Source organism: Alligator sinensis, unplaced genomic scaffold (genome assembly GCF_000455745.1).
Source record: "Alligator sinensis unplaced genomic scaffold, ASM45574v1 scaffold129_1, whole genome shotgun sequence".
In the NCBI taxonomy this organism is placed as follows: Eukaryota; Metazoa; Chordata; order Crocodylia; family Alligatoridae; genus Alligator; species Alligator sinensis.
Genome location: NW_005842303.1, coordinates 450086 through 463286, shown reverse-complemented (window position 1 = coordinate 463286; position 13201 = coordinate 450086). Strand labels below are relative to the sequence as shown.

General features: G+C 37.6%; 1 protein-coding gene across 7 annotated transcripts in view; it reads left to right on the top strand.

The window, feature by feature from the left end:
• TSHZ1 (teashirt zinc finger homeobox 1) overlaps positions 1-10149 on the top strand; it is a 68436-nt gene extending 58287 nt beyond the window's left edge. For all 7 annotated transcript variants that reach the window (XM_025209690.1, XM_025209691.1, XM_014522109.2 and 4 more), the window contains one exon: positions 5629-10149. In XM_025209690.1, coding sequence (XP_025065475.1) covers positions 5629-8807 — 3179 coding nt within the window. In that variant the 3' untranslated portion in view covers positions 8808-10149. The remainder of the gene's footprint in view (positions 1-5628) is intronic.
• The last annotated feature ends 3052 nt before the right edge of the window (positions 10150-13201 follow it).

Sequence of the window (13201 nt, the reverse complement as noted above, 5' to 3'; positions counted from 1 at the left end):
TCACCACGGGGTTGTTTTTTCCCCCCCCCCCCCCCAACCGTTCTTTATTCTTTTGTCCCCCCACATCCCCTTGGTTAGAGCACCTGATCAAAAAAATATTCCTGACAAAGATTTCCGGCTCCAAATTAAATGAGCTCAAGGAAATGGAGCATTTTCACACTGAAAGAAAGTGAAACGTGGATGTTGGAAGTTAATGAATCTGGTAGCAGAGAGAACATTATTGAGACTGGATAATATGATCTAAAAGCTTTCCTTCTTCTTATTCTCCCTGTAAAGGATGTATGGAAGTCAGTTATGTGGCATGATTCTAACATCTGTCCTACCCTATAATGGTAATTTGTATAAGTAATGGAAACAGGTTAAATACTTCCATTCTAATGTTGCCAGCAGGGATGAAAATGAACATTTCAATGAAATAATCTCGACAGAGCAGGGAGAGGAGGGGTGGATGGACTGATTCATCTCCAGCTCTCTTTGGTGATCCGAGCACTAATGAGAATGCTTGAATGTATAGTTTATCAGATAGAGGAGGAAGAGCAAGTAAATTTCTCAGATTCGAATCACTGTGAAAATATATCCACATACAAGCTGCTTCAGTCTCCAGTTGCAAACATTGGCTAATAATTTGCAGTGTTTGTTCTAAGGCAAGGGGGAGGGGAGGAAGAGAAGGTGGTGAGGAATATTTTTGTTGGTTTTTAATGGGTTGCCTTTAAGGGTTATCATTCAACTTGCTAGAAGCGTGGAGGTTGTTGTTGCACTACCTTATCTACTTTTTTAGACCCATTGCATTACAATTACAAGGGAGGCAGTACTAGCATTTTGCTCCCTATTTTCTTACAATTATAAATGAAAGACACAAACCACTGCACTAGGTCATTTGGTTGTCTGATAGTCTGTACTGCTCCTCAGCATTCATTGTAACTAAGCCATTTTTGCACTGTAGCGACATTATAACACACACACACATATTGTATGTATGTGTGTGTGTGTGTGCGTGTATTGTGCACACATACATACAAATATATTCCGGGGCTTTCTTTTATGATTCTTTGTGAGTAGTTGTGTATTATTATTTAGAAAATTCCAGCAGGTGAAAGATTTTGGATTCTGTATTGCATATCACTATCAAGAATGTATTTTGAAAATATATCTGTAAATATATTCCCTCTCTCCCTTTTTTAGTTTGTGTATGTGAAGAGGAATGTATAGATACAGGATGTCTCTGTCTGCCTATAGATTTTTTTTTTAAATGTGAAATGGGCTTTTACATAAACTATACATCACCACCAGTCTGGAACCTAGTTTGTGCTGGGAGAGAAAGACAGTAGTAGATGGTGGAAACTTTTTTTGAATGGACGCACATCAGAAGCTACGGAAATACACCTGTTGTAGAATTTGAATGGTTAACATTTGCAAAGAAACCACTATTATTTTATCCCAAGTTAGGGCCTGATTTAGCAAAAAAATTTAGGTTTAAATCCATCCCTATTCAGCAAGCATTTGAGCATACATATAAGTCTCATTGATTTCAATACTTAAATTGCTGAATTAGGGTCTTATATGCTGAGGTATTTTTCTACTCAATATTAATTACTTTGAGCCTTTATCATCATACCTTGAAGGAGTTTACTGCATTTTCATTAGGTCGCTGTTAAATATAGTTGTTAGCTTTTGTCATGCCTAAAATATTGTTTGAATCCTACAGTCTTTTTAATGGAAAAGAATATCTGAGACAGAAAATTCCTTTAAAAATTCTAGCCTAATGATTAAGAAAAGATTTTATAAACTTTTCATATCAAAACATAATTGTGAACATATCCTTATATTTCTTATCTGTCTCTCTTTTCAAACAATGGATGTATATTTATCGTGTAAATTGTCTCTCTGAAGCAAACACAATGTGCTATACAACAAACATGTACAATATATAGCGCCTCATGTCCAGTTACATTAGAATGCACAGATTTTAATGCTGTTCAAAGATGACAGCACATCTACGGGGAAACATTGGTGTCCAGAAGACACATCTTATAGGCAAAAAAATATTAACAAGGTTTAATAAAAAGAAGAGCAGTGTCCCCAATCTCTAGTTATTTTGTCTCATATCTGTAATTAGATGCTTCTCTCTCTCTCTCTCTCTCTCTATGTAACAGATGAGAAAAAGGCTTAGCAACATAATATAAGGTAATTTATTATGCTTTGGATATAGTATAGGTTGCTAGAAGTTAATGCTTATTGCTCCTCTTGATATTTGTGTCTGGTTTCAGGACATGCATGTATGCCAGTACCTCAAATTGCAACACCTTTGTAGGTAGTGAAGTGTATGAAGGTCAATGAGAGTTTTTTTCACACAAAAAGAAATAACGACCGGATTCAGACAACCTGTTTATCTATTTTAGATAGAAAAACTCAAGGTCTCCCTTTTTATTTAATGTAGGATAGCAGCACTTTTCTCCACAAATAAGTGCGAAAGAAGCATTTTTGTTGTATTTAAAATTACAGTTTTATTTATCAGAATGCTCTGATAAGACTTTTAATAAATATGTATCAGAAATCTCTGGGGACAGTTTTAGTAAATATATATATTTACTATTTATTTATAATTATTTAGAAATATATATTTAAAATATACTAGTATTTATAAACACACACATATAGATATAAAGCAACAGTTTTGTCTTTATTTTCTGTTCTTCTGTATCATTTCTCACAGAAACCTTTCATGCTAAAACATTACATTGACCTTGCAAAATACCATGTTTGTGTTAATATTCTTCCCATAAACATTATTAGAGTCCTGCATCAAAAAGTATTGTATTTATCCTAACAATAAACCATAGAGTTTCAGCAAAATGCCTTCCGATATTAATGATACAAATTAAACGTTTAAAATAAATAATCCTATTACCCAATGTGCATTATGTGTATATATGTATTTTTAAACTCCATAATCTAATTATGCGGGGGAAGGGGGGCATGTGTCTGGAAACAGACATATATTAGTTTACATTATGATCAGGATCTGGCTGAAATTTTGAAATCAAGGAAAATTGAGTCAAAGCAGAAAGAAAGTTCCCAGTCCCCTTTGATTGTGAGTGCTGCAAAATATATTGACATATAAAGACCTCAGCCTTACAGTAGTCTCAGCAGAAACTAAGAGTAAGAAACTAGATGAAAGATGGAATTTTTGCCCTAACACTTAGTTTCTTTGTTTTGGCAGGTTAATGCCAGACCTTTCATGTCACTTTAACATTTTTATGTGGTTTAACTTCCTTTATTTTTATGAAAAAGAAACCTCTCCACCAAGTGAGAGAGTATGAGAATCCACAACATTATAAATAAAAAGAAAAAAAAATTAAGTGTATGGAGTTTGGATCAAGTTTAGCTTACACATGATAACGATTTGAAATGTGTATTTGTGGCAATTGCTAAAATAATGTAATTTTTTGCCATTTAAAAAAATGATAATTGTCTAGCAGATCAGTTCTGTGGATTCTTCGTGACCTCCAGCACTGATATGCAACATAATACAGATTGGTAGCAACTGTGCATTAAAAATACTGATTCAGATCTTCCATTGGTGTAATTGGCATAGTTCTATTGAAGTTAATGGAAGTACACCAATTTATACTAGCTGAGAATCTGGCCCATCAATTTTCTGCCTCTACATAGTAGTAACTGTCAGTCATTAGTATTTTTTTATTTAAAAAAATGCCAGAAGGGCCTTGTCCATATTTATGCACTTTAAGCCAGGATTTTTGCTCTAGAAAAAGACATTGCTGAAACCATAATGTCAAAAGAAAGGAAATCTGATTCCATAATTTTCTATTGTTTGCCCTCCTAAAACTTAAAAATTGCTTTCTTTTGCTGTTAAAACCCCCTGAAAAAGGGAATCTATAATAATCTATTTTCATTATACAGTGAGAGATTTCATTTTTGCTTTTATTTAACATTTTAAAAAAAAGTTCTGTAAATGACTTGGGAACTACTGGTATAAATTAGAACAAATTATACCAATGCCTAACAATTGAAATATGCTAACATGATAAGATTTTTTCTCCCATATTCCATGAAAGCAGAAGTGCCTTTTTCTGGCTTCCTTTCAACATTTCTTCTACAAGGGACTAGCACACATTTCAGCAAGTCTCAGTGCACAGTCCACCCCATGTGGAAACATATAGCTTTTCATAAGAAAAAGCTGTTCTCAGCCGATGTTTGTTTTCTCCTTTGACTTGCACATAAACCCACCTGCATTCCACAGTCATGGTGATTTTTCTGCAAAATACTTATTTTATAAATCTGGAGTTAAATGTGTACAAGTATGTTTGTTACTTTGCAGTGAAAATGTGAATTTATCACTTAGGTACAAGTAAGCCACTTTTGTGAATTGGGCCCGTGGAGTAAATGTATTTTGATATAATGGCCATCTGTTCATGAATATCACGTTTGCTAGTTTAAAAAATAGTTTGATGTAGATAAACACATAATTTGGTAAGATTATATCGTTTCACCAGGTGGCAATACAATAGCAAAGTTTGATATTTACTGTAAGCCAGTAATCGAGCTGGGAATTTGGTCATATGTTTTATGTTTGTCACTTTTAAATATTCATCTCTCATTTATTTTATTTTTAGCTGCCAACTGCAGTTGCCAAAATGGCTACATGGCATCCACATCATACTGTGGTAGGAGGCAATGCATCTCCTACTTATATAGGAAAATAATAACTGTTTTGCTTCCATTTTCCTCTTATAAATTCATTCAGTTTTGCACTTAAATGATAGGTTCAAAAATGTCCTATTGCAGTGAAAGCAAAAACCTGTGAGATTCTTCTATTCTCTAATTAACCCAATGCAAGAAACCACCAGGAACCTCTCAACAATTGAACTGATGCTTTTGCCACTTGTGGCTCCATTAGAGTCAGTTGTCAGTATGAAATTCACCAAGGAGATTGCCCTTGAGGGTGCAGTTGAAGTCAATTTGCTACAGGAGAGCCTTGAGCAAATGGGATCAATCTGGTCAGTGATTCTAAGGCCCTTGGTTCATGAAGTACAGGTCAACTGTACTATTAAGCACAAGCACATGCACGCGCGCACACAGACCCTCACTGCCCCCCGTCTTCTCTCCCTGGTCCCACTCTCTTTTCTCCATTGCCTCAGACATTGTGGATAAATAAGGGGTACCTGTACCCAGGCCCTGTGCCCTCAATTTATATGTCTCTTCTTCAGCAGATCAGGAAAATTCAACCCCCCCCCCCCCCCCCCCCACACACACACCCCCTCACTGCCAGGCTGCTGCACTATTTTAATGACTTGTTTGGAGGAGTGCTGATTTTAAGAGGTTTTTTTATTGGTAAATATTTTGTTGTTTGTTTAGGTACAGTCTCCAGCACGTTATACTACTAAAGTCAAAATTAATTCTATTTATCATAACCTAAGGTGGATGTTAAAATGTAACCTAAATACCTTATTTGGATCTATGGGTTGAGTGTGTAAGTGCAGGTGTTGGTTGTTTTGTTGGTGTACCCTTCAAATTTGGCTTAATTGTTACTGCTTTTAGTACAAGGGATGGCAGCGATATAAAATGTGTGTGTTCTGTAACTTTGTCTTGTTTTTTTCTGTGTTTTAGCATATGTTCCTGAGGAGGAGTTGAAAGCAGCAGAAATAGATGAAGACAGCGTGGAAGATGATGGGCTGTCTCTGGACATCCAGGAGAGTGAATATGTGTGCAATGAAGAAACAGAGATCAAAGAGGCTCAAAGCTACCAGAACTCCCCAGTCAGCACTGCAACTAATCAGGATGCAGGCTATGGTTCGCCGTTTAGTGAAAACAGCGATCAAATGGCCCATTTCAAAAGCACTTCCTCTAAAGAAGAGAAAGAGGATCATCAGTGCACAGACAATGCTTCGTATCCACAGGACAGCTTGGCACAAATAAAAGCTGTGTATGCAAATTTACTCTCAGAGACTTGCTGGTCCAGTTTAGCTTTGGACTTGAAGAAATCCAGTCCAGCCAGCAGCAACAATGGAATAAGCCAGAATGCAAATGCCACCAGTCCCAACACTAATACCAACACCCACAGTACTAGTACCAGTACCAATACTAGTACCAGTACGAGTACCAGTAGTACTAGCAACAGTAACAGTGGTGGCTCAGGTTATGACTGGCACCAAGCTGCATTAGCTAAAACTTTGCAGCAGACCTCATCATATGGACTTCTCCCTGAGCCTAGTCTGTTCAGTACAGTTCAGCTTTACCGGCAAAATAATAAACTCTATGGGTCTGTGTTCACCGGCGCTAGTAAGTTTCGATGCAAAGACTGTAGTGCAGCCTATGACACACTGGTGGAGCTAACAGTGCACATGAATGAAACTGGACATTACCGTGATGACAACAGAGATAAAGAGTCTGATAAAACCAAGCGGTGGTCAAAGCCTAGAAAACGATCACTTATGGAAATGGAAGGCAAAGAGGATGCCCAGAAAGTGCTGAAATGCATGTACTGTGGGCATTCATTTGAATCTTTGCAAGACCTGAGTGTCCATATGATAAAAACAAAGCATTACCAGAAAGTGCCTCTGAAGGAACCAGTACCAGCCATCACTAAACTGGTCCCTTCTACCAAAAAGCGCGCACTTCAGGACTTAGCTTCACCTTGCTCACCTGAGCCAACAGGGATCACTGCAGAGGCCACACTGCAGAGTGAGTCTGCAAAGGATCAGAAAACTGCCAATCCTTATGTGACTCCAAACAATCGCTATGGCTATCAAAATGGTGCTAGCTATACGTGGCAGTTTGAGGCCCGGAAAGCCCAGATATTGAAATGCATGGAATGTGGCAGTTCCCATGATACTTTGCAGCAACTTACTGCTCACATGATGGTTACTGGTCATTTTTTAAAGGTGACCAACTCTGCCTCCAAAAAAGGAAAACAACTTGTGTTGGACCCTGTGGTGGAGGAAAAGATACAGTCCATACCTCTACCACCAACCACCCATACGAGACTACCAGCCTCCAGCATTAAAAAGCAGCCAGATTCTCCAGCTGGGTCCACAAACTCTGAGGAGAAGAGGGACCCAGAAAAGGAAAAAGTGGTGGTCAGTGAAACAGACAAAAAAATTAAAGAGGAGAACGAGGACTCTACTGAAAAATTTGAGCCAACAACTTTGTATCAGTACCTCAGAGAGGAGGATCTGGATGATAGTCCTAAAGGTGGAATAGATATATTGAAATCTCTAGAGAACACAGTGTCGACAGCTATCAGCAAAGCTCAGAATGGAGCACCTTCTTGGGGAGGGTATCCCAGTATTCATGCAGCTTACCAGCTACCAGGAACAGTAAAACCCCTCCAACCCGCAGTGCAGAGTGTTCAAATGCAGCCATCCTATGCCAGCAGCGTAAAGTCACTGTCTTCAGAACACAATGCACTAATCCATTCCCCAGGTAGCCTCACACCCCCACCACACAGAAGTAATGTGTCTGCCATGGAGGAACTGGTAGAGAAAGTTACAGGTAAAATCAATGTAAAGAAAGAGGACAAACCTGTGGAGAAAGAGAAAACTTCCCCAGTTAAACCGCTGTCACCTGCTGCTAAAGAAAACAAAGACTTTCCAAAGTCAGAGGAAATAAATAACAAACAGCAGCAGAAGAAGAGTCCTGATGCAGAAGTTCAGAAGGTCAAAAAGGATAGTTCAGTGGAAGTGCATACACCAAATGGTACAGAGCCACTCAAAGCAAAAGTTGCCAACGGCTGTAACAATTTAGGGATCATCACAGACCATTCACCTGAGCCATCTTTCATTAATCCATTGAGTGCTTTACAATCCATTATGAATACCCACTTAGGCAAAGTTTCTAAGCCGGTAAGCCCCTCTTTGGACCCTTTGGCCATGCTTTACAAAATTAGCAACAGCATGTTGGACAAACCCATTTACCCAACCACTCCAGTCAAGCAAGCTGATGCTATCGATCGGTACTACTACGAGAACAGTGATCAGCCCATTGATTTAACAAAGTCCAAAAACAAACCTCTTGTTTCCAGTGTGGCGGATTCTGCCTCATCTCCCCTAAGGGAGAGTGCCCTAATGGATATTTCTGATATGGTAAAGAACCTCACAGGGCGTTTGACACCTAAGTCTTCAACTCCATCGACTGTCTCAGAGAAGTCTGACGCCGATGGAAGCAGTTTTGAGGAAGCTCTGGATGAACTGTCACCAGTACACAAGAGGAAAGGCAGACAATCCAACTGGAACCCTCAGCATCTTTTAATCCTTCAAGCCCAGTTTGCTTCTAGCTTGAGGGAGACCCCAGAAGGCAAATACATCATGTCGGACCTTGGTCCACAGGAGCGGGTACACATCTCTAAGTTTACTGGTCTTTCCATGACCACAATTAGCCACTGGCTGGCCAATGTGAAGTATCAGTTAAGGAGGACAGGTGGAACTAAGTTTTTAAAGAACCTGGACACAGGACATCCTGTTTTCTTTTGCAATGATTGCGCCTCTCAATTCAGGACTGCTTCTACATACATAAGTCACTTAGAGACACATTTAGGGTTTAGTTTGAAGGATCTGTCAAAGTTGCCACTAAATCAGATTCAAGAACAGCAGAATGTTTCAAAAGTCCTCACAAACAAGACTTTGGGCTCACTTGGAATTGCTGAGGAGGACTTGGGCTCCACATTCCAGTGTAAGCTCTGTAACCGAACTTTTGCAAGCAAACATGCAGTCAAACTGCACCTTAGTAAAACACATGGCAAGTCCCCAGAGGACCACCTGATCTATGTAACTGAGTTAGAAAAACAATAGGGTCCAGGTAAGCAGCCAGGTATGCAAGTGACCACAGGAACATTGCACTAAACTTCTTCATAGTACTGCACTAGGCCTGACCTGAGCCTCTGAAATCAGTCTTACTTTTGTTGCTGAACTGGACCTTGGTTTTTCTTACACTTATTTTATAGCTATATTTATATGCTCTTTGTCTGATCTGTGCATGGGTTTCTTTTGTTTTTATTTTTTTTGTGAGTCAAAGTCTGACCTTTATTTTCAACATCTGTCCTTGATGTTAAGCTATACTTTGTAGAATATAGTGGGAGACACTATTGAGAGACATTAATTTAGCCGTAAAGAAAGACACAAAGAACAATGATAAAAAGACATCCTAAAATTACAAAGTTGCCATGACAATAAAGGTCACAGAACCCAGTAGTGTCAAGTTTTAACCCTCTGAGGACTGTAATAGCATTTCTGTGCCTTTCCCAATAAACAAACAAACAAACAAATAAAGGCTTACAAGGCATTTCATTCAGATCAAAGCTGTGTCCGAAACAAAACTTATTAAAATATATTTTTTTTAAATTAAATGAGCTTTTTTTTTTAAATGCAGAACTGGTTTATGAAGAAAACGTGCATGCAGTTCTTGGAAGAAGGAAAGCTATTAGTACTCAAGGGGTTAGGAAGCTACATCTGTATAAGATAAATAATAATAAAAAATAGCAAACCAAGTTGCCACTATGCCCAAACCCTCTGGATGCTGAAAATTGCCATTTTTTTGGCAAAAAAGTATGCAAGCTGTTATTTAAAAACAAATGTAAAAATGCTTTTTTCCTTTTTTTTTCCTGTAAAATACTGCAGTTTATAGTTATTTACAAATGTTAAGCTTTGGTACAAGCTGACCTTTCTATAGTGTGCTGCATTGGTAAATGAAAACATGAAAACAAAAAAAATGGGGCAAATGTTGGATCTGTTCCTTGTAAAATTGCCAGCATCAGCTTAAAAAATACATGTTACATATCGTACCATTTTAAACTATTCAACTTTCTTTGTACCTTCTGGCTGTATGCTTTCTCTTTTAACTTTTTATATTGTCATTTTATATTCGATTTCTGTGTATATAATGTAAAACCACACTTTTTGAATAAAATTTAGTTCCTGCAGCTTGATTTAAATAGAGAAATTTTACCGGCACCTGCATCTTTCCAGATGCATGTACTTAAAGGAACTATCTGACAAAAAATAAATAAATAAAAATAAAGCAAGCAATGCACTATGAATTATACATTTTGATGTTTTATCATTAATATTGTACAGTACATTTTGGTTCACACAATTAAATCCACTGTTTTCTCAAGTGTAAAATAAACCCACATGCAGTTCTTGATTTACATACATTGTCATGTCGTCATTATTTGCCTTTGAGGTGTTATTTCAGCAATAAGAGGTATCACTTATGCAATCAGCTAACAAAGGTCTGTTCAAAATCATCTCTTCATGATCTGTAGGCTGACATCTTTCATTCTAAGCCATAAGTATTATTAACCTCTTAAAATATACTCATTGTAGATATACACTGACAGGTATAAAATCACTGTGGCTTTATCAATTAGTAATGAGCATTCTGTTTATTACTGAAGTGTAAGAGGGGCTGAGAAGGTTTTGCTCAGTTAATCTTCACGCTCATAATAATTTTCCATATGGGTTCAGAGTCCAAATCTGTGTTACGTTAGGCTAACCTCCGTTTGACTTCAGCAGCAATTTTGGCTTAGTAAGATGCTGTGGATCATGGTCTCATTGTCTTTTGAACACTGTAGTACTTGCCTTTCCTGTAGTTATAGACCTTTGAGGCTTTGACACTAGTTCTTACTTACAATACAAGAAGACAGACCTATGTTTCTCTGTACTTTTTAAATATTACATTTTGAGGTAAGCTGAGTGCTATCACATCAGGCATTTTCCTTAATCTTTATTTCTGTTCTGTTGAGTGCAGTTGTCATTTAGAATGTAAAAGAGAGCTGTCAGGGCCTTCAGTACTCTATCTCATGAATGCAATGACACTTACAGTATGTGAAAGCCTGAGATCCACTATCCATTACACATTTTGGAGGGTCTATTAAATGTGATGATCTATGGGGGTTTGCCTTCTCTGATACTTTTGTTATATCTATATATACCTATCTATATCTATATAGCTATATATACAGATACAAACAAATCTATAGCAATATTTCTGGTGCTTCCTTTTCTCAAAATAATATGAAAAATATTAAACGTATGCTTCCATGTTCAGCACAGTTCTATTTTTATTCTTTACATTATTTATAGTCCCAGTAACAGCCAAACATTGTTCTGATTCCTGTAATGATTTTAAAAAAGCCTAGCAGGTCCAGGTCATCTATATTTACATAGTATTTCTACTACTACAGGAAAACGCCATGGGGTCTGTTAAATTTCCCGTACTTTCTTCATTGGTAAATACCTATGTCCTTTAGGGGATCCAGCCATTTAGACAGTTCAGTTCAATTACTGGATGATTATGTACTTTGGGCTCAAGGGGTGGTGAGGAAGAATAACAATTAGGCCTATGGCAGTAATACAGAGTCTTTACATAATAACCCTTTGAAGTTTTGTTTACTTTACCACAGGCCTGCAAACATTATATTATAGGATATGCTGTATTACAGTGCAAGGGTTAGCATAATGGGTGAAAACATTGAAACAGTAATAATATGTTTAAAGCCAATTCAAGGAGACTATAAATCCATTAAAAATAATTTGGCAACATGGCATGTAAACTGAGCCTGCCACACCAGGTGACCCCCGCCCAAAACGTGTTTATGACATTTCTAAATCTGTTCAGGTCTGGTAGCTATGGAATTGGGCAATCATCATTCATCATTTGCTTCAGATCTGAATAAAGTCAGTTTGGAATAAGTTGGCAGTTCTGCCTGGAGATTGCACCAATGTCATATTATGTACAATAAACATGGATGTGCAATTTTGAATTCTCTAATTTTTTACTTATCTGACAAAACAATAGAGAGAAAATAATATGAATTCCAATCTTTTTACAGCGGTCTTTGGTAGAATGTTGTATTTCCAAATGGATTCCTTTTATTTTCATTGAGTGAAGGAAATAATGCAACTATTATATTTATCTTTTAAGGCTTTGATTCTGTAGGCATGCAGGTTAATTCTCTTATTTCATAAACATCTCAGGAAAGGTACGTCTGTGCTATTCTAACAGCAGTTACTACAAGGAAGTGACCTACCCACCCTTTCAGAACCACTCATGAAGAAAGGAAACTGGAAAAGCCCCAGGGCCTGTGTACTTACTGTAAGCTTCTATCTTTATTCTGTTAAACATTGAAAACCTATTGTGTCTGCTTCTTTTCAAAGACCTGTACAGCCACATTTTGTCAACAATACATCCTCAGTGTTTACATTTTTTCAGTTATCTGTTCTCACAAGTCTTGGCTTATCTGTTTTGCAAGTCAGATTGTGTATCCCATGTATTTTTTGTATTATTATTTTGAAGCTGATGCAAAACAGCACTGGTTAGCATTACGGATGGGAGATTTCTAAGGAAGCACACAAGTTTTAGGGGAAGTGGTTTAAGCTGCTCAGTAGGTGGCACTCCTCTGTGATTTGGTAACTGAAATCCTCTCCAAGCATAATATTAGGAGGCTGTGAGAGTTGCCACCTGTTCCATGAAGCATAAAATGGAGTCCTTTTTAACCATGGTTTCGAATATGATATTAAACCCATTTCTTGGCCAGATACTGTTCTGTCAACTTGAACGCTATCTTGTCTTTTGATTGGGTGCAGAATCCTTCATTTCATGTTTTAGACTGCACTGCGTAATGTTGTGCATGCCTAAGTAGTTGCCATGTTCCACCATACAGATTCCCGCATTTTTGTAATGAACATAGTTTGGTGGCACCGGGGGGGAAAGGTACCACATAGAAGGTGGTATTATAAAAGAGGTGGATATAATAAGACACAAACATCTGTAGTGATGTTTAAAGGCTACTTTAAAAGGTACTTGCAGCCACCAGAATTGAAATGGAGGAAAAAAGGGATCTTGAAGCTTAGATTTAGAGTATCAGCAGCCCTTTATTTTCATGTGAATATAGATTTAATTTGTTCTGGTGTGGCCTTTTCCAAAAGTGGCAACACCCACTAGCTGTACTTTCAGTGGTCACAATCCTGACCGCCTGGTTTTAAGGCATTCTAAAGTTGATTTCACTATGCCGCCAGACAGAAACAAGACTAGTGTAGATGCAGGACTCAGTCAGCTGGATAAAGAAGTTTCCTTCACAAAGTGATTCTGACTCTAGATTTCTGTGTCGTCTCAGCAGGTTTGTAAAGCTGAATGTCCTTCATTCATATGCTGTTTGAAAGGTTTCTTTGCTCTTTGCAGTGAT